The sequence below is a fragment of the Myxocyprinus asiaticus genome, chromosome 15 (assembly GCF_019703515.2).
Source record: "Myxocyprinus asiaticus isolate MX2 ecotype Aquarium Trade chromosome 15, UBuf_Myxa_2, whole genome shotgun sequence".
In the NCBI taxonomy this organism is placed as follows: Eukaryota; Metazoa; Chordata; class Actinopteri; order Cypriniformes; family Catostomidae; genus Myxocyprinus; species Myxocyprinus asiaticus.
Window position 1 is genome coordinate 16549073 of NC_059358.1, and position 22904 is coordinate 16571976.

A 22904-nucleotide genomic window follows, 5' to 3' on the forward strand; every position below is an offset into this window, starting at 1 on the left:
GGGAGCCAGCAATCAACCCGGACATCAGGGTGGAGCTGGTAGGCGAGCTGGAGACCAGGGGGAGCCAGCTGATGAGCTGAAAACCAGGGTGGAGCCGGCAGATAGCCTGGAGCCACAGATGCACTGGCTGGTGAACTGCAAGTGCAAGGACCTCCGGGATAACCAAAACAGGGAGCAAAGGAAACTCAATAACGATGACCTCCAAGACCATTGGAGCATTGAACGAAGAAGCCTCCATCCCAGGGACCTCCGAGACCTCTGTCAAAGGGAGCAAAGGGACCTCCATGATTGGGACCTCAAGGACCACTGGAGCTGGGAGAGGAGGGGCCTCCAACGCAGGGACCTCTGGGACCACTGGAACAGGGAATGAAATGGCCTCTGTGGCAGGAATCTCTGGGACCACTGGAGCTGGGAGCAGGGGGTCCTCTATGTGGAGTGGAGGATGAAGGCCCGCCCCAGCAGGTAGTAGCGGATGGTTAGGACCGCCCACTTGATGGCAAGGCACTCTTTCTCGATGGTGCTGTACTTAGTCTCTCTCAAAGAGAGCTTACGACTAATGTACAGCACGGGGCACTCCACACCCTCCACCTCCTGCGAGAGCATGGCCCCCAACCCCCTCTCTGATGCATCCATCTGTAAAATAAAGGGGAGAGGGAAGTTAGGAGCATGTAAAAGTGGCCCACCACAGAGTGCAGATTTCACTCTCGTGAAAGCCTGTTGGCATGCCTCCATCCACTGGACCGGATCTGGTGTCCCCTTTTTAGTGAGATCAGTCAAGGGGCTGGTGACATCGGAAAAATTAGGAACAAACCTTCTGTAATAGCCAGCCAGCCCCATAAACTGCCTCACCTCCTTTTTGGACTTGGGATGTGGGCAGGCTGCTATTGCTGCGGTCTTATCAATTTGGGGACGTACCTGCCCATTACCCAAGTGGAAGCCCAGATACCGTACTTCCACCCGCCCAATATCACTGTGCGATTCGGTAACATTTTATTTTGATGGTCCCAAATAGATATTTAACTAACTATAAGTGACTTATCAACTGGCTTGCTATAGCTAGTTTCAACAAACATTCAGTAGACTTTCAATAGCCTGTATAACAGCAGCAAAATAACAGCTTATTGACTGACTTGCTATAGGTAGTAAACAGTGTTTCAACAAACATTCAGTAGACTTTCAGTAGCCTGTATATAGATCTTTATTAATGACCTCTTAATGAACTGATGTTCTCAACAATAATGTAAGTTGGTCATTAATAGAGATCTATATACAGGCTACTGAAAGTCTACTGAATGTTTGTTGAAACACTGTTTATTAGTTATAGCAAGTCAGTTGCTAAATGTAAGTAGGTCATTAATAGTGATGTATATATAGGCAACTGAAAGTCTACTGAATATTTGTTGAAACACTGTTTACTAGCTATAGCAAGTCAGTTGATAAATGTAAGTAGGTCATTAATAAAGATCTATATACAGGCTACTGATAGTCTACTGAATGTTTGTTGAAACACTGTTTACTAGCTATAGCAAGCCAGTTGATAAGTCACTTATAGTCAGTTAAATATCTATTTGTGACCATCAAAATAAAGTGTTACCTGCGATTCTTCTATTACCCCCATCTCGAGCATTGCCTCTAATTCGTCCCGAATCACCTTTTTCTTGTGTTTGGGTACGCAGTATGGCTGACTTCGCACTTCCACTCCCAGTGGGGTCTCGATATGGTGTTGTATGAGGTTAGTCCAACCGGGAAGAGGAGAGAACATGGCCGCAAACTCATATTGCAACCTGGCCACCTCCGTGAGCTGGGACGGTGAGAGGTGGTCTCCACGGGGGAATGGATTGGCTTTAAACTTCACCTCTGGTCCCTGCTTTCTGGAACTACCGTCGCCATGGACACGTGGACCGCCTCTCTCCATAATTTAAGGAGGTTGAGGTGGTAAATTTGATGTGCCCCGCCTCTATCTGTTCGTTTAACTTCATAATCGAGGTCCAAGACTCGCCGTGTAACCTCAAAGGGTCCTTGCCACTTGGCGAGTAATTTCGAGCTTGATGTGGGGAGTAATACAAGTACTTTGTCTCCCGGTGCAAATTCCTGTAGCTGGGAACCCCTATTATACAGCCGCTTTGTGTCTCTTGAGCTTGGAGCAAATTCTGTTGTGACAACTGACCCAGTGTGTGTAGCTTTGCTCAAAGATCAAGGACATAATGAGTTCTGAATTCATTTTTGCTCTGGGAAGATCCCTCCTTCCACGCCTCCTGTATGATGTCAAGCACCCCGCGGGGCCGGCTCGACGGGGGAAAACCCTGTGGAGGCTTGCAGGACCTCCCTGACTGCAAATAATAGGGGGTCCAGCCACTTGTTCCAATTTCTAGCGTCCTCGTGTACGAACTTACAAATCATGTTTTTTAGGGTGCGATTAAATCGTTTCACCAGCCTGTCAGTTTGTGGGTGATAAACGCTAGTGCAAATCTATTTAATCCCCAGCAATTCATAATGTTTGCGTAGTGTGCGTGACATAAACGTAGTGCCCTGGTCAGTGAGGATTTCTTTCGGCATCCCCACCCGGGAGATAATTTTAAAGAGTGCCTCCGCAACACTGCATGCTGAGATGTTGCGCAGGGGCACTGCTTCCGGATATCGTGTTGCGTAATCCACCAGGACTAACACAAACCGATATCCGCGTGCTGACCATTGTAATGGCCTGACGAGGTCCATGCCAATTCTTCCGAAGGGGACCTCGATTAGCGGTAACGGGTGCAATGGTGCTCTTGGGGTTGCGGTGGATTCACCAACTGACATTCGTGGCATGCCACACACCATCTGCGCACATCCCCGTGAATACCCGGCCAATAAAAGCGGGCCATTAAACGGTGTAGTGTTCTTTCTTGCCCTAAGTGACCCGCCATAGGATTGTGATGAGCAACCTGCAAAAGTGTTTCCAACGGCTCCTCGGGACTAATAACTGGGTTGTATTTTCATGGGTTTGAGTGTCCTGCATCACTCGATTAATCCGGTCCTTATTAATTGAAAAATATGGATATGTGAGTGCGACATCAGGCTGGAGCTGCTGGCCATCGATTACTCTCACTTGGTCAATGGTGTGCCTAAGGGTTTCGTCACACGACTGCTCTAGATGGAAGTCCCCATCCGAGAATTCCCTAAGGGCGGGAATGCCGGAGGGTTCTCTCCTGCGTCATTCTGACGCTGAGCAGATGCGGACGGCCCCGGCTCCGCCTCCCCAATCATCGTGTCACAAATCACACACCGTGTTTTGGTTTGCAGGACCCACCCACACACAGTGTCTTTAATAGTCTTTTAAACCCTGGCCAATTGGTTCCCAGAATCAGTGGATGAGTGAAGCCGCAGCCTCCACTCTATGCTTTACTCCCGAAATTGAATAACAGTAGTCACTACCGGGTATTTGTGAACATCCCCATGCACACACCTCACCATCACCTTGTGTTTTGTACCCAAAGCCCCGTCATGAACCAAGCCGTGGTGGATTGAGGTTTGATTACAACCAGAATCCACCAGGGCTTGGTATGTACGGCCCTTAATTTTTACCGGTATCCTGTACGTCCCTGCTTGACCAGGGGCAGACTGTGGCATGTCGGGGACCCGATTCCACGTCTCCACCTCCATCACTGGACGCCGGTCTTGGACGCGACCCGGCTCCCCGCAACCCTGACAGATCGGCCCAGGCTTCCCAGCTGCACCCATGGCAGCGAACACATCAACCTGGGAAGAACGATGGAGAGGGGTAGGGGAGGGGGCCGGCACATAGTGCCATTTACGGGGAGCGGGTGTAGGGTGAGAGGGAGGGGCAAGAGGAGGAGGAGGAGCAAGAGGGAGTGAGAGAGAGAGAGAGAGAGAGAGAGAGAGAGAGAGAACTGGACTGCAGCTCGCCGGCTTCCGGGTAGGCCACCATGTGGGCTTTGGCCAGCTGGACGGCGTCATCCACCAACGTGGGGTGATGGCACTGGACCCATTCTGCTGTTCCTCGGGGCAGGCGAATGGTTAGCTGCTCCAGTACCATCAAGTCGATAAGATCCTCCACGCCGCGCCCTTCCTTGGCCAGCACCCATCTATGGCATGCATCACGGAACTGTTGGGCAAACGCGAACAGGTGGCCGGCATTGCTCAAGGTGAGGGGGCAGAATCGCTGATGGTGTTGTTTGGGGCTCCGGCCAACCCATTGCAGGACAGCAGTCTTTAGCTTGATGTAGTCCAGGCAGTCCTCAGCTTGAAGTTGCTGTGCTGCGAGCTGGGCCTCCCCGGAAAGCAGCGACAGCAGGTGGAGGGCCCACTGGGTTCACGGCCAGCCGGAGGCGGTGGCCGACTGCTCGAAGAAATTAAGGTACGCCTCCGGCTCGTCCTGGGGGCCCATCTTTTGGAGCAACACTGCTTCCGGGGCCGCGGTGGAGGAACTGCCTGGACCTAACCAGCTCCGCAAGGCCTGCTGATCCTCCGCTTGGACTTGGAGGAGATCCTGGAGGCGCCCAGTCTTCTTCCTTATCCCGGGTTGCGGCACCAGTGTAGAAGAATCAACAATAAGGAAGCAGGAAGTGGGGTGATAGTCCAGGTAACACAAGTTTTAATTGTTTACCAGTCCAACAAACAGTCTTTGGTTTTTCAGCTTCACAGCAGTGCATTTACTCTTCAGCTTCTCAACAAGGTATCTACTCTAACCTTAGTCATAAGAGACAACACAAACTCCCTCACTGGCATTCCCGGCGGCCTTTTCAAGCCTATCTCTGTCATCACTGTAATGAGACACAGGTGTTATGTATCATCAGGGTTGGGGAGTAATGAAATACATGTAACAGGAATACATATTTAAAATACAAAATATAAGTAACTGTATTCCACTACAGTTACAATTTAAATCATTGGTATTTAGAATACAGTTACATTCAAAAAGTATTTTGATTACTGAAGAGATTACTTTGCATTTATTGTCATTTGTTTCATTTAAAATTTAGTCCTTTCAGATGGAAAAATATATACATATAAATGATGCGATCCAAAGTGCATTTGAACAGAAGTGAAACACTTTCTTATGATGTGTTACATTCATACGAGCAGACAGAGAAGTACGTTTGAAGAAAGTTTGGAGCAGAAGAAATAGAAATAAACCTTGTGTAAATTGTCAGCTTTACGCTAAGCTAAAATGCTATTTCTAGCCATTTTACATGCACATGTTACCAGGCACGATCATATTTTTTTTATCAATAAAATTCACATTGGATCATCATTTCTTTTTTCTAGTAAGACCTTTGATATTAGGGCAAAAATCATATTCTTGATGATAATTTTTTTTATTGTTTTCCTGTAAAAATATCTAAAAATCCAAAAGTTTGATCTTGTTTTAGAAACAACACTGCATAAGATATTTAAGTTTTTCAGATGTATTTTTAACATGTGTATTTTGTCTTATTGTACTGGCAGAGTTTTTATAGTCAAAACAATTGAAAAAAATCTACCAGTGCTGAAGAAGTAATCCAAAGTATTTTGAATACGTTACTGACCTTGAGTAATCAACGGAATACGTTACAAATGACATTTTACAGCATGTATTCTGTAATCTGTAGTGGAATACATTTCAAAAGTAACCCTCCCAACCCTGCGTATCATTAATCACCAGGTGATGGCCCTTACCGCTTCCTCTCTCCCCAGTGACAGACACATGACCACGTCCTGCTCCACATACTGCAACATGAAACAGCTGTTAGACCTATTTATCACCCAGGGATGCATCCTTACCGCTTCCTCTCTCCCTGGATGGATGCTCAACCATGCCCTCGCCACACTACATTTTTAAGAAATGCTTTTTACATGGCTCATGGTACATATCACGCCAGTTTCCTGGTGAAACAAACACTAGAGCTGCTACAACAACAACTTTTATTCAAATGACTTGTAATGTGATACATTTTAATATTTGCTTTACAAAATAATTTACATTTACAGGCATGTTTAACCGCTATCAAATTGTGCGATAGCTCAACTAATAGTGCGTACTTGCTATGCAAAGAACTGTGGTATGAGTCCAGAAGAGCATGTGAGTCGACACGTGAGGTGAAAGTATCAAAAACCACAAAATGATGCTTTAGCAATCATGTTTTTCATCTCACATTTTCTTTTTATGACACTATTGATTAGGTTTTGGCTTAAGATTTAGGGCAGTTTTCTGAATGTTAAAACTTGATAGAGACTTAACCTTAAAAACCTCATCTGTTTTTCATCTCACATTTGCTTTTTATGACACCATTGGTTAGGTTTATGTTTAAGGTTTATGTTTGTGAGGTAGGTTTTGTTCATTTAACAGTACTCAATAGAGCATCAACCTTAAAAACCTTATCTGTTTGGGAGACCAGTTAAAGCGATGGGTCACCCAAAAGTAAAAATTCTCTCATCATTTACTTACCCTCAGCTCTGTAGGTCCTCACAATGGGTTTAGGGTTAGGTTAGGGCAAGTGAGTGGGTACAAAATGTTGATGCTCCAAAAGCACATAAAGGCAGCATAGAAGTAAATCCATATCTTAAAAAGTGACATGATAAGTGTGGTTCAGAAACAGATAAATATTTAAGTCCTTTTTTACTATCAATCTCCACTTTCACTTTCACATCTGTTTTTGGTGATTCGCATTCTTCATGCATATCTCCACCTACTGGGCAGTGAAAAGAATTTATACCATAAAAGGGCTTACTGTAAATATTGATCTGTTTCTCGCCCCCACGCCTCATATCACATCACATCATATCGCTTCTGAAGATATAGATTTACCAACTGGAGTCTTTTGGATTACTTTTATGTTGCCTTTATGTGCATTTTGGAGCTTCAAAATGTTGGTACCCATTCACTTATATAGAGAGGACCTACAGAGTTAAAATATTCTTCTAAAAATCTTTGTTTGTGTTCACCAGAAGACAGAAAGTCACATCTGGAATGGCATGAGGGTGAGTAAATGATGAGAGAATGTTACTGTTGATTCAAAGTATATTATTAAACATAATCTTAACCAACAGATTTGGAGATTGTTCTTTCCACATTCAAGTAGATAGGAGCTATGCTTGTATACCAGGGTTCCCCAAAATTTTCACCAAAGGCCAAATTCTGTCAACAATAAAAAGTCAAGGGCCACATCCCTCGATGTAATGACAAAGTGTTTGTGCTGCTGCTGCTGCTACTATTATTATTATTGGTGATGTTGTTATTATTACTACTATTGTTGTTTTTATTATTAAAAGAGTCTTGGCATAAATATTTTTTTAATAGTTCTTTTTCTCAGTATTAGTAGCCTGTTTTATTTATTCAAACAATTATGAACACTTTGTTTGTATACATATACACAAAACTACACAACTTTGCCTGCTGAAAAAAAAATAAAAAAAATAAAAAAATAAAAGAACAATCTGGATCTCCATGTCCTCCATGCGAGTCAACTGTTGCTCATCTACAAACGGGATCTACTCTCTGCCCTTCCCTAATTGCAGATTCAATTATTAGACCTATTAGCATTAATATTGTTATTGTTCGGATAATATAACAAAGTATTAGAATAATTTCAATAAAGAAAAAGACAGTGAGCCAGTGTTTTCTTATATGTATATTATTTTTACTACTAGGCTATGCATCATATTTTATAATGCACTATTCATGTTATTCTTAATGTGCACTATTCCATGTGCAAATCGGACCACTCTTCCATTCTGCTTCTGCCTGCTTACAGGCAGAAACTGAAACAGGAAGCACCCACCCTCAGAACGATCCAGTGCTGGTCGGACCAATCAGATTCTACGCTACAAGACTGTTTTGATCACACGGACTGGGAGATGTTCCGGTCCGCCTCTGATGACGACATCGAGCTTTATGCTGATAGCGTAATGTGTTTCATCAGAACGTGCGTAGAGGACGTCGTTCCGACCAGAACTGTACGAATCTATCCGAATCAGAAACCTTGGATCAATAGCGATGTTCGCGCGGCACTTAATGTGCGGACCTCCGCTTTTAATTCCGGGAACGTGGAGGAGCATAAACAAGCCAGTTATGCCCTCCCAAAAACCGCATCAGAACCGCAAAACGCCAGTACAGGAGCAAGATTGAAGGACAGTTTAACACCACCAAGCATGTGGCAGGGAATTAACATCATCACGGACTTTAAAGGGAATAAAAACTCCGCCATGAACACCGCTGCCTCTCTACCGGATGAGCTAAATACTTTTTATGCTCGTTTCGAGGGAAATAACACCGCCCTCGCGGAGAGAGCTCTCGCGGCTGAAGCTACAGAGGTTAGTTCACTCTCCGTCTCTGTAGCGGATGTAACCCAATCCTTCCGACAGATGAATATCCGCAAAGCCGTGGGTCCAGACGGCATTCCGGGGCGCGTCATCAGAGCGTGCGCGAACCAGCTGGCTGGTGTTTTTACGGACATTTTCAACCTTTCCCTCTCTTTGTCTGTAGTCCCCACATGCTTTAAAACAACCACCATTGTGCCTGTTCCAAAACAATCAAAAATAACTTGTTTAAATGACTGGCATCCTGTTGCTTTGACCCCCATCATCAGCAAATGTTTTGAGAGGCTAATCAGAGATTACATCTGCTCTGTATTGCCACTCTCTCTTGACCCGCTGCAGTTTGCTTACCGCAACAACCGCTCCACTGATGATGCCATTGCATCTACAATACACACTGCTCTCTCCCACCTGGAAAAAAAGAACACTTATGTGAGAATGCTGTTTGTAGACTACAGCTCAGCATTCAACACCATAGTGCCCTCCAAGCTAGATGAGAAACTCCGGGCTCTGGGCTTAAACAGCTCGCTGTGCAGCTGGATCCTGGACTTCCTGTCAAGCAGACGCCAGGTGGTTAGAATAGGCAGCAACATCTCCTTATCACTGACCCTCAACACTGGAGCCCCACAGGGCTGTGTTCTCAGCCCACTACTGTATTCCTTGTACACACATGACTGTGTGGCAACACATAGCCCCAATGCCATCATTAAGTTTGCTGATGACACGACGGTGGTAGGTCTGATCACTGACAATGATGAAACAGCCTACAGAGAGGAGGTGCACACTCTGACACACTGGTGTCAGGAGCACAACCTCTCCCTCAACGTCAGTAAGACAAAGGAGCTTGTGGTGGACTTCAGAAGAAAAGACAGAAAACACAGTCCCATCACCATCAATGGAGCACCAGTGGAGAGAGTCAGCAGCTTCAAGTTCCTGGGTGTCCACATCACTGAGGAACTCACATGGTCCATCCACACTGAAGTCGTTGTGAAGAAGGCTCATCAGCGCCTCTTCTTCCTGAGACGGCTGAGGAGGTTTGGAATGAACCGCCACATCCTCACACGGTTCTACACCTGCACTGTGGAGAGCATCCTGACTGGCTGCATCTCCGCCTGGTACGGCAATAGCACCGCCCACAACCGCAAAGCACTGCAAAGGGTGGTGCGAACTGCCAGATACATCATCGGAGGTGAGCTTCCCTCCCTCCAGGAAATATATACAAGGCGGTGTGTGAAAAAAGCTCGAAGGATCATCAGAGACTCCAGCCACCCGAGCCACGGGCTTTTCTCACTGCTACCATCAGGTAGGCGGTATCGCAGCATCAGGACCCGCATCAGCCGACTCCATGATAGCTTCTTCCCCCAAGCAATCAGACTTTTGAACTCTTGATCTCCCACGATCAAAATACATCAACACCGCACTTTATTACCCTTACTCTTATATCTCACACCGGACTGTCATAAATTATATTATTATTATTATATTATGTTCTCTCTTAACAACTGACTATCAACTGACAGCCTGAATGTCAATACAGTACAATACTGTACATTCTATATATATATATATATATATATATATATATACTTTTTTATATATTTCTATTTTTTATTTTTATTGAATAATGTGTATCTATATAGTGTGTATTGTATACTGTACAGTGTATGTTATTATTTGTATACTGTTGAGTGTAATTATGTGTATATCAGATGTTTAAATTGTGTAGTGTTAATTTGATGTTATTGTAAATTGGTATATGTCTCATCACTGTCACGACTGCTATGTTGATCGGAACTGCACCCAAGAATTTCACACACCATTGCACTTGTGTATATGGCAGTGTGACAATAAAGTGATTTGATTTGATTTGATTTGATTTGTATTAGTATCAGAGTACCTTGTGTTATATTATCCAGGCATTAACACAGACATTGTAAAAAGAGTATTTGGCTTCGTGAGTCTGTTTGGAATATACTCATAGCAAAATACATGTGCAAATATAAATAGGAGGTATATTTATGCAACAGTGCTATTTACTCAACTCAATCACATGAAAACACAGATTATACTCCTCAAAATGCATCAACACCACGGAAAGAACATAATGAATGCCAAATTAGGTAAATAAATGCTTTAACAGCGATCAATATATAAATCTCTAGCATTGACAGCTGGGCAGGGCAAGAGACTGGTATAAATGTTTGAAGAACAGCAACAGCGCCGCCTAATGTATAGGGGTGTAATTGTTTTTCGTTTCTATTTTTACGGACTCTGTGTGTATAGACCTTTCATTGGAAGTTTGTCTCGCAAAATTGTCAAGTATTTGGTGTGAACAGGCCTTTAGCGTGGGCCAAACATTTGTTTCTTGCAGGCCGGATGTGGCCCGTGGGCCGCCGTTTGAGGAACCCTGTTGTATACCTATTACATACATTGACAATAGCTGCCCGGGGGCATTACCAAGATTACTAAACTTGTCTTAAAGCGACTTTGACTATACCTACTGAGTTAATTTTATTACATGTACAGTAAACTTGCTGAAAAGCATTATGCTGTGTTTTGGATGCTGATCCCAAGCATGTGATGTTGGTGTGCTGATGTCACCATCAGGCTACTTAGCTTGCTATTTCAGCTTGACTTCCATGGCCAACAGACTCATTTCACAGTGAAATCGGAAACAGTAGGTTGACTTTTCTTTCACTAAAATTTATCTGTGCTTATCGAAATGCAAAACACTGCCCCCATGGCCAAAGCAGTAAGTTTTCTGGGTGAAATGTCCACGGAGGTGCGCCAAAAGTGAGTTCTGAAGCAAATTGTTTTCAGCTGTACTGGCTGTAATACAATTAAGAGGAATGCATATTTTATAAACTGTATCCCCCAACCCAACCATCCAACCCTAAAATTTAAAGTTATAGAAAAATGCAACCTCCGAACCACACTTGCGCTTACTTCCTGATTTTAATTTGGGATCCGAACTTGTGTCTCCCACGCTGCTGACACAACACGCTTCCGGTATTGCCACAAGGGAAGGTAAACATGCTGGAGCCGATGCAAAAATGTCTGATAGGAGATGCCGCTTGTTGGTGAGTCAGCAAAATGTGGCCGATCCTGGGGTACCACAACTCTCGGAAACAACATATTGACTTACAATGCGATCATGCAAAAAACAAGCTTCACCTAAAATACAATGCTGGTCGATTAGTCTCATCAGTTTTGCCTGTTAAAAGCTTGGCTTTGCTGGTCCACCAGCTAGACCAGCACAAGAGCAGAATGGAAATTCTTGCTTGTCTGGGTCAGTCTTTTCAGGAGGGAAGGTGCGGAGATTATACCATATTTTCATTTGGTCATGATATTTGGGGGTGTAGGGTAAGAACTTAGGATGCTCAATCAAAGATTGCAGCTTCAAATTCAGGTAGGGTTGATGAGATTGTAACCTCTTGGTAACTACTCATTAAGCACTTTGTATAAAAGCACTTTGGTGTCTGCGAAATGGTAAGGAAATATGGCCAATATCATACTCACTTTCTTTTTCTCTTTCTCTGTTCCATCAGTTAGCACTGAAGTACCACCATCATGCTCGAATGGCTGTGAAATCTGCTCGGAGTACAACGGCTGTCTTAAATGTCGGCCCAGGCTTTTCATCCTACTGGAGCGGAATGACATCCGTCAGATAGGTGTTTGCCTTGCTGCCTGTCCTGTTGGATATTATGGCATTCGAAATCGGGATATGAACAAATGCACACGTGAGTCTTTGCTCTTCTGACTCAGTTTCAAAACTGTAAATCAACAAGGACTGTTAAATGAAGATAGTTGCACAGTTGGACTATATTGTCTCTAACCAGAGTCTTAAAATTACCTTTTTCTGAACATGTACCTTTATAAGCTCTCTTTAAAGGGGTCATGTATCATAAGAAATTAAATTTCCCTCGATCTTATGAGATAAGAGCTTAAAGTACTTTGAAAACTTATCACTATTTTCTCCCTAGTCCAGTATGAGAATTTATTGAAAATTCTGCAACCCAGTTACCCAGTTTTTATTATTCGTTTCACAGGTTTTAAAGTCAGTTACTCTATCATTAACATAAGTTACACAGGTTTTAATGTCAGTTACCTGGTTTGTTATATCATTTTCACAGGTTTTTACATCTGTTACTCCTTTTTTTATATCAGTTTCACAGGTTTTAAAGTCCATTTCTCGATTTTTAACATAAGTTTCACAGGTTTTTTACATCAGTTACCTATGTGTGTGTGTATATATATATATATATATATATATATATATATATATATATATATATATATATATATATATATTAAAGTTGGGGTATTCGAGTTTGGTCTCAGACTCGAGTCCGAGTCACGAGTCCAATTTGAATGGAATTGGACTTGTCACGGACTTGGATGTATTTAGACTTGGACTTGACTCGGACTCGAGCCTTTGGGACTCCACTCCAGCGAAGTCCATGACATTTGTGATGCAGTGAAATAAACAAATAAATAAATAACAAAACAGAAATGAATGAACACCTCTCTGTCTGCATGCAGCTGTATTAGCCCCTGAAGCCGTAGACGTAGCCAGAGTTGTTTCACTGTTTAAGCAAACACATGCACACGTACATACGCACGTGCACAGGCACACTCATCAGTCAACCAATACGCTTGAATGTTACTACAGAGACTGCTGTATAACATTGACTACCGAGATGGCTGGCATGACAAAAACATAAAGACGGGTATGTATCCAATGTAATAGAATCTAAACAAGGCAGTTTCACACGACACGGGTAAAATTGTGTGTGGCGTTTGTGCAGCCAGGAAGGTGCTCGCATTGCAGTTTCATCGTGGTTAAAAACTTAAAATCAAGAACCTCATTGAGTCAAGTCACCTACATCATGTCTCTCAAAGTTTACTAAAAACAGCATACCGAAATAAAAATACATAAAAATAGTATTTATATTGGATATTAAGTCTTTTTAGGCGTAATGTATCTACACATGTAGGCTTCTGTTGTCTCTTGTGGTCCACATAGTGTTGTAAGCTTGAACTGGTCCATAATAGCTTGATGAGTTAACTGTGTAACTGTTTTAATAGTCTGGGGAAAAAAGTGTTATTGCAGACAGCAACTCTAAACAGATAAACAGCATTTATTATTGACTGATTATTTTCAAAGCATTGACGAGCTGTTTAAAATGTATTCTTTAACAGCATTTGTCCACCATTCACAATATTCAACCATGCACGACAAAATATTAGGATATTTTGTGCAGTGAAATGTTTTGTTTATAATTGAATTATAGACTATAAAATAAATGTATTATTTGATGACAGAGTTTGTGTATGAAGCTAAACTTCATGTTACGATTTGAATTTAGTTGGTTATGACGTCTATATCTCTGACACTTTTGAAGGACAATTCTGTTAAATTTATGACTCAAAATTATTATTCTCCATGTTTTTGCGGTTAAAGAAGAGCTCAATGAAATTTTCTTTGGTCGGTATTTAAAGATTTCAGACTGATTGCAGACCAACACGGCTGTTTGCTCAAGCAAATATCAATTATTATTATTTTTTTGTCTTCGGCGGCATCTGCTGCAAGACGCACACGGACGCATCAGTGATTTAAATACAAGAACAGCACGCAGAACTGCCCTGCATTGTGCGGTTTCCTGCAAATTAACTAGAATATCATGTCCGTGACAACATGGCCCTAATATTATCAGTGGGCTTTTCCAGTGTTTTTGGATGTAGCATTCAGTCAGCAGATAGAGAAAATACCAGCTTCACGGGTTTTTTCATCAATTTCTCATTTTTTAACATCAGTTACATGGTTCTTAATATCAGTTTCTCAGGTTTTAACATCAGTTACCCAATTTATTACAGTATATCACTTTCACAGGTTTTAACGTCAGTTACAAATGTTTTAACATAAGCAGGAAAATGGTAAAAATTATGCAACTGAAAAACAGTTATATTGTTCAATATATTCACAGTACTGTATTCCATTGGCATTAAACCAGCAATTCTGAACTAGGGATGCCAAATACTGAGCCAGTGATCTGTTTTCTCTTACTTTGTGGGTAAAAAAACATGGTTGGGGGAAAACATCCAAAGGAAAACACTGGTAATACACTGTTTGTCTGTTTCTGCTAGGTAGTTTATGTTATTACATTAGGCCATAAATACACAGTTTATGCTAGTTCAGCTCTGACCACATTTTTCCTTTCTTCTATGCAAAACCCCACACAAAAAGTCTAATGAGGATTTACCTCCAATCATAGTCTTTGTTTTAATAGTGTGCTCTCTAGGTCTTCAGATGGAGACCCTATGGTCTACATTATACATGTGTGTGAGCATTTTTACTAAAAGAAAGCAGGGGAGAACTGTGGATAAACAAGGGAATACCTCTCATAAATTGATTGGTGGTACCTTTTTACTCCTGTTGCGGGAGGAAATTATTAGCTTTGTTTGAGCCTTTTCTAACTTCAACCCACCAAAGCTTTTCCAGTTGTAAATTGAACATACTGCTTCCTTTTCTAGCATGTTTTGATAGCCAATTAGCGGGAACCACAGCTTGGAGTCATTATATTTTGTTATAGGAAGAAAATACTTTTGTTACCAAGATACACTCTTGCATCACACCCTGTAATACCTCTCAGATGTTTTTGGTTTAAGCTTTCATTCTAGATAACCTTAAATTTGAATGTTAGCATCAAGGGAAGTGAGAGTGGAGTGGTGTTTTTATTTCACAATACTCTAGAGCCTTTAATTCATCAATTCTTGACTGCATTCTTTGAAATACCATATGCAGCTGTCTGATTGTTAGCCTAAGTATCTTTATGACCCACACACTGAGCCTGAGATAAGTTGTATCCACACAGGTGTTGACTCCTTCACAAATTACTCTAATAGTCAAAACTCTTGTCACAGGGCTTCTTACTGTTAACAGCTTCTATCACTGAACCTTAAACCTTGATGTTTTCAAGTGTTTTTGCATGTGTGGGTCTGATATATGCCATTTTTTGCTGGACTTTTTGAAAGACGTCTGTGTGAAAGCGTCTTTCTCTCTGTTCTTCTCAGGCCTCTGAGTGGCTGGCCCACTGCAATTATTCAGTCAGCTGTGCACATTTGATTTCCCTCCAAATCCCCATGATGTCTTGATAACAACATTTGTCTTGCATTAAGGGTACATTTGTAAATGCTTGAGTGTAAAATAATTTGCTCCAAACATTACTAATGTCAAATTTACTTGTCAGGCATTTAAAGTAGTAATTGAGAGCAGGTTATAACAGAAAACATGGCTGAAGAAAGTTGTTAGGGTCTCTACTGTTTTTGACCAGGCTGATATGCGTGTGCTGCTGCTGCGAGAGTGTCCCGGATCTTCAGTGAAATTTAAGAACTTTTATTTTTACACATTTTAGCATATGTCATGACAATTAATTGGAATATTCTTTGTGTAATGATGTGCAGTCTTTCTTGATTTAGAGTTTAATTGTTGTAGCTGCCAATTAATCATTATAGGCAATCAGAAGATTGAGAATATTGGATGTGTGAAGGAAACCTTTAATCATGATATTTATCACCTTGGGTTTACAAGACCAAAGGAAATGATGGAGATGGAGATGTAAGATAATTTTTTGCTTTAAACAGACTATGATAATGATGATAATTGTAAAAAAAAAAAAAGTGTTTGGGGAAGTGGATTCTGTCTCATTGGTAGGTGTCTTGTTTTCATTCTGCCAAAATTCGTAATTGCCCCCAATTTGAGGCAGTTTGACCAAAGAATCAGAATTTGTAATGAAGTATGTGGAAGCCATGAGAATCTTGATGCTTTGGTGTCATGAATGGAGAACATTTTGGATAAGAAACTGAATGTGTAATTGAAAGAGGTGGATGCACACTATTGATAATCGTGGTATTGTTCGAAAGATATTTTAATGCTTGCATGCATGCATCATTTTTTCCGTTAATCTTCACCTTACCCACCCCAAACAATAAATCAGCAGATGGGGGTATTCAGTCATCTCATTAAAAGCTGAAGTGTGTGTTTTCTTTTCTGCACCATTAGCATCACCAAATGGAATTTCAAAATGAATCACTGTTTTCAAACAGTTTTCAGAAAACTTCCCCTTATTGCTTTGGTTGTACTAACAGATTTTCTGGCCCCAAACTCACCATTGGTCAAGCTAATGTTGCACCAATGAGGCCAATGAGGGGCCACTCAAACAAGCAGAGGAATTTTTTCAAAACACCACAGAGTCATATTGTTACACATTTTTAGGTAAAGTCAATTGATAAAGTGAGTGCTGTATAACTCTTCATATTTGTTTTTCTTCATTTCAGAATGCAAAATAGAAAACTGTGAGGCGTGTTTTAGCCGAAATTTTTGCACAAAATGTAAGGAGGGCTTGTACTCACACAGAGGGCGGTGTTACTCCAGCTGTCCCGATGGATTGAGCACCGTCAATGATACTATGGAGTGTGTAGGTGAGTGACTTCCACATGGCAGGTTTGGGATAGTTCACCCAAAAAGGAAAATTCTGTAATCGAACTCACCATGATCTCGTTCCAAAGCTGTATGATTTTTTGTGTTTCTTTGTGTACACAATAGTAGAATTTTTGAGGAATTTATTGATCATGTTTTCCAATACAATTAGAATTAAACTGGAGCTTTCAGTTTTCAAAAAGGATGCAAATGCACCAAAAAGTAGTCCAAATGACTTGTGAGCTATATTCCAAGTCTTCTGAAGTCATACAATTGCTCTGTATGAGTAACAGATTGACATTAAAGTTGTTGCTTATAGTGATATCTTGTAGAGGTAGGGGCAATAGTTATAGGGTACAATTTGTCAACTAATGCAAATAATTTTGAGACAGCCAGATGCTTTTATGAGTAACAAATGAAGATAATGTTAATTCAAAATAACTACTTCAGAAAAGAGTGCACAATTTCCTATTAATTTCAAACACATTTGGCATTTTATAACATTTCAAGTATTCTATAAACAAATTAATCTCCATTGTGACTGGATCAGTCAATGTGAGCCCACTTTGAAAAATGTTCATAAATCTATTCCCCCCACTTAAGAAAAACAAAGAGTTTTATAGGGGCCTTTAGCCCCTGGAACAGGGGGGCTTTTTACCCCAAATGCCATCCTCTCACTTATTGGACAGTTATTAAAAAACTTTTGATTCTATCGCTTTGAACAAATCTGAAAAATAAGTATTTTGTCTCAAAATAAATATGAGAATTTCAGGGATTTTCATTAGCTACATAAATTTACAACATTTAAAAACATATGACATATTAGATCAAATTGCCTCAAAATCAACCTTTAGACATTACACACAATGATCTCATGGATCAGAGAAGATTTTGCAGTGCATAGTGACAAACAGGTGTTTAGGAAGTACTGTGATGTGCCTTTTACCCCGGGGAGCCTTCAGCCCTGTCGTACCCTATCTGTTATGGGTACAACTCCGAAAGCTCTTGAAAGTATTTTACAAATTTAACTCCTTGTTATGAGAAGACACTTTTTTCCAAACATGAAACAATTAGATAAAAGCTGAAAATGCTGAAACTACATGAGACCATATGCTTTGTGGCCTTCAAATGTTATCAAGAGGATGTGTTTTTGAGCTAAAAGGATAGTTCACCCAAAAATGAAAATTATGTCTTCATTTACTTACCATCGTTTTTTTTTTCAAACCCATACAAATTTCTTTCTTCCATGGAACATGAAAGGAGATTGTAGACAGTATGTTAGTCTCAGTCACCATTCACATTCATTGCATCATTTTTTTCCCATTTAATGTAAATGAAAGGTGACTGAGGCTGTCATTCTGCCTAACATCAACTTTTGTGTTCCACAGAAGTTATACAGGTTTAAAATATGAGGGTGTGTAAATGATGACAGAAGTTTCATTTTTGGGTGAACTATCACTTTAATACACATTCCCTCTACATTTGCATTATACAGCTTTTTGTCATTTCATAAATCAGTTATGCTGATGGAATGATGAAATAGGAAACTCGAAAGTTCTCGAATACCTTATAATTTTTAATTCCCACAAGTTCTGTTTTCTTTTTCACTGTGGTTTCTCAATCGCTGTTGAGAGGACCATTGGCAAAAGGCCTGCTGGATGATAAGTGTTTTAATGATTTATTTTAAAAATATTTCTGTCAGAAGCAAGCAAACACTGCGCTAAAAGCATTACTCGCATTGGTGGTGCTGGCTCCTCCAGGCTGCTTGGCCTTTAAATGCAGAGACTCAACTTCCAGTGTGATATTTTGCCAAGGCTTGTGATGCATTACCTTTGTCAAATGGTCAAACTAACACTTTGTCGTGTGTATTTTCGGCCGGTGATTGTTTTTGGCAGAGACAAGTGACCTTCTCTTTGACCTTCCTGCCCAAAGAAATAAAAAAAGAATGAAAACACATTTAGACGTCTACACATTTAGAATGAAACTTCAGAACAGCTCATTCTAGTTGAAAGCCTGGAGCTTGACAGCTTGTCATTACGTCTAATAAAAATTAAGCCTACCTCATACAATCATAACACAGGCTCTCCTTTTAACAAAAAGTAATTGGAAAATATAAGTGATGTAAATGTAAGCAGTCTGAGACTCTCTTGTGAATTCTTTGGGGTTTCCTAATATAATGTCTTCTACATTTTGTTTGGAATAACTTGTTTCTCAGACCCCTATGCAGAGGAACAAAATGTTCAAACACTAAATAATTTTTGCTCTTTTCCCATGATCTAAAAATATATATTTATATATATATATATATTCAATTGTGTAATTGTTTTTTTATTTATTTTTTTTATCCCCTTTTCTCCCCAATTTGGAATGCCCAATTCCCACTACTTAGTAGGTCCTCGTGGTGGCGCGGTTACTCACCTCAATCTGGGTAGCGGAGGACAAGTCTCAGTTGCCTCCGCTTCAGAGACAGTCAGTCCGTGCATCTTATCATGTGGCTCGTTGTGCATGACACCGCAGAGACTCCCAGCATGGGGAGGCTCATGCTACACTCCGTGATCCATGCACAATTACCACGTGCCCCATTGAGAGCGAGAACCACTAATCGCAACCACGAGGAGGTTACCCCATGTGACTCTACCCTCCCTAGCAACCAGGCCAGTTTGGTTGCTTAGGAGACCTGGCCGGAGTCACTCAGCACACCCTGGATTCGAACTTACGACTCCAGGAGTGGTAGTCAGCGTCAGTACTAGCTGAGCTACCCAGGCCCCCCTCAATTGTGTAATTGTTGCATTCTACATTCATTCTGAAAATTGGTAATTTTGATTCTTCTCTGTTGCAGTTCAGTGTGATCTAAGTGAATGGAGTTCTTGGGGTCCCTGTATGAAGAAGAACAAAACATGTGGCTTTAAAAAGGGTAACCAGACCCGTACCAGGGAGCCCGTACAGCTTCCAAGTCCTGCCATTTCCACTGGAACTGCTCCTCCCTCGGGCTGTGTCCCGGAGAAACAGACCCAAAGATGTACCGTGCAAAAAAAGATCTCTTGCAAAGGTAAATCAGCGAAAAAAAAAAAAGAAAAAAAAAGAAAACTGAACATTTTTTGGAAAGACAAAGGATAGGAAATACTTGCACCATAGGGAATCTATTCTATGATGCATGTGTTTGCAAATTACAGATTTGTTGACTTATTGATCATTTATCTTTTTTGGCCAGTCCGAAACACATAAACAGTATTCTGAAACTAATTTGATTTAGTCTATTTACGTTTCAGACACAACACATTGAAAATAAATCCTTGCGTGTACCCAGTAAAGAAAACAGAAGCCCAGCTGGTTTGTAATCTTTCCGTCACTGGCCACAGATCTGAAGGCGGCTTTTTGTTTGTTGCTTTAGCTTACTGGAAAGTGAAGTTAACAACAATATGCTGTTCTGGCTCTTGAGAGGGACAGAACGTTAGTGGACATGTAGCGGACCTGTTGGCTGGATAAGCTGTTTATAAACATTTTAAGCCTATAAGAGAAAGTTGGAACATGTTGTTTCTTTCAACATATCCAGTTGGCCCCTTCTCCATCATTTCCCTGGATCGCTTCTGGAAGAAAACAGTAGTTCATATCATGACTCTCCAGAATAACCTTCAGCTGCCCTATTAAGAATTTAGTTTTCTGATCATTGGCTAATTCGTTATGACATTTGTTTAATAGTAAGCACAACAATCTGCCTTGCTGCTCATCTCTTTGCATGAATTGCAACGGAAATAAAGATATCTTGTTTGATTAGCTTGTTTTCATGAATGCTGTAATTTACTTATTAGCTTATAACAGACTTCGCAACATTTCAGTGAGCTAAGCCCTGTAAGATTTACATTTCAGAGGTCAAACCAGCCTAATAAGACAGACTGATCACATTGTGAATTTGGCCTGTTTACTTAAATTTGAACCAATGCTCCCAGTGGCCGAACATGGAAGTGTTGTTGAACATATGGGTAGCCTACATTTGAGCTCCAGTTTCTGGGTGAAATGTCCACAGAGTGGTGCCAAAAGTGAGTTGTATTTCTAGTTGTAAATTAAGTGATACCGTCTACAGGAATGCACATTTTAGTAACCATTTGTCCTAATCCAAACCCCAACCCTAAATCCAATCATAAGTAGAGTAAAAATGATATTTTAAAAAAGGAATTTTAGAGTCTATTTCTGGGTACATTAACTTTTGGAAGCAACATGTCGATTTCCTGTGGGATCACGTTGAATAAGAATTGCTGACATATTATACTGCTTTCATTGGTATTAGTGTAATTTTTTATTTATTTTATTTCTTCCTGTAGATAATTCCCAAAACATGAGAATGTAGAGATTCTTAAACAAATCCTTTGTTCGCATTAAGGTGCTGCAGTTTGTGTGGAAAAAGTGTGGACAGTGTGTACCACAAATTCTTATCAGTTTGTCTACTTGTGTTTAGGGAATTACATAACACATCATTCAGTCTACTGTATACGCTATAGCTCATATATCAGAACTCACCTTTAGGTAATTGTTTTAAAGTCACCCGTTGAGTGGTTCTTAAAACAAATGTTAGGATATCTGTTCCGTTTTTTTTTTTTTTTTTTTTTTTGGGGGAAAGTTGAGAAACAGTGTGTTCCTGGAAATTATGTTTCTACGTGTGAACAGCCTCAGTGGGATCAAGCGCTTGCCGTTCTTCTTTGGGGAGAAGTGGGCTCCATGCTGGACTAGGTATGACATTGCCATTTGAGAAATGAGAGGCAAATTTACTCTGCATGACGCCTGTATTGTGGAAAGAATTTCCACCCAGGGTCCATAAGAATAATTAACTATGAAATATTATAAACTGCCCCATAAAAGTGCTGTATCGCCTGCCAAATTTCTAAATTTAGAGTCCACTTGTCGGAAAGCAAGCAAAGAGATGTTGAACTAATAGGGCTGGACACGAAAAATCATTTGTTTGTAGTTCAATCTCATAATATCATGCACAATTTTACATCTTGGTTTTGATAGACCTTGTGATGCTTAACGATGTTAAGATATTATCAGTTAGCAAAGAGTTCTCTTGGCTGGAGCGAAAACATGGAATGTTTTCAACTACACAAGCTTCTTATCCTTGCGGTGCAAAGCAAACCAGCAACAGCCACTTTTCAGGGGTAAAAGAATTAATATAACTCAGGTGTTAAAGACCACGCATGGGTTGCATGACCGGAATGTCCTCTTTTTCCCAGTGCATAAACATGCTAAATTAGCAAGGCTGTGAATGTATCTGCAGAAATTGGCTGACAGGGCTGCTGTAAAAATCACAGGGGGCAGTGCTTGTATAACACCGGTGATTTACTGGTCTGTGGATCTCACGCTTTGTGTTGATTTTGCCAAGCCTCCCCTTTCTCTTCCCCTTCGTGCAGCTTAATAAATGTCTTTGCATGAAAACTGAATGCGCTAAATGCGTGATTGCCTTTGTCAAGCGATGGTGTTTAGGTTGGATTGAGCAGCACTGTAATCATTGCTGTCATAAATGAGAGATCCTCCCCAAGTGCTGTTACCACTGTTATCAAAGCTAACATGTGGATCCAAAGTTTAAAGCTCCACTTCCTTTGAGTTCTTTTGAGTGCAGAGACCATGTTTTTATGTGTTTCGACTCTATGGTTTTTAAATCATGATTAAATTGACACCAGAATGGAGGAGTTTTGTGAACTCAAGGCCTCTAAATTCCTCATGCGAATAATGTTGTTCTCCTTAGAGTAAAGAAAACTTGCAAACAATTTTACATCTTGGTTTTGATAGACCTTGTGATGCTTTGTGTGTGGAACTCCACAGGAATCTTCTTATTGTTAAGCCGATGATATGTGTTTTTTTATCATGTGGCTCTCTGGTATAATCTGTTTTGATAGGTCAGTCACAGCATATCTTATTATACATTTTTATATAATTGGGAAAATGGAAAATAAACCTTTTCAGGGTGATACAAGACCCCTCTGCTTTGTGTCTGAGTCCCAATCACCTTGTGAGGGTTTATTTTGCGATAATGACAGGGTGACTACACATAATCCCTTACATATTTAGTTGTAGATGTAAATTATGTAATATGTTTATGATCATATACTCAATATGTCTTTTCAAGTGAAAAGTCTGT

The 22904-nt window shown here is 40.8% G+C and overlaps 1 protein-coding gene across 1 annotated transcript in view; it reads left to right on the top strand.

The window, feature by feature from the left end:
- The window catches only part of LOC127453334 (R-spondin-1-like), a 37186-nt gene that overhangs the window by 10834 nt on the left and 3448 nt on the right, over positions 1–22904 (top strand). Inside the window, exons 3-5 of the mRNA XM_051719665.1 lie at positions 11844–12035; positions 16633–16776; positions 19614–19823. Of these exons, the coding sequence (XP_051575625.1) occupies positions 11844–12035; positions 16633–16776; positions 19614–19823 (546 nt within the window). The remainder of the gene's footprint in view (positions 1–11843; positions 12036–16632; positions 16777–19613; positions 19824–22904) is intronic.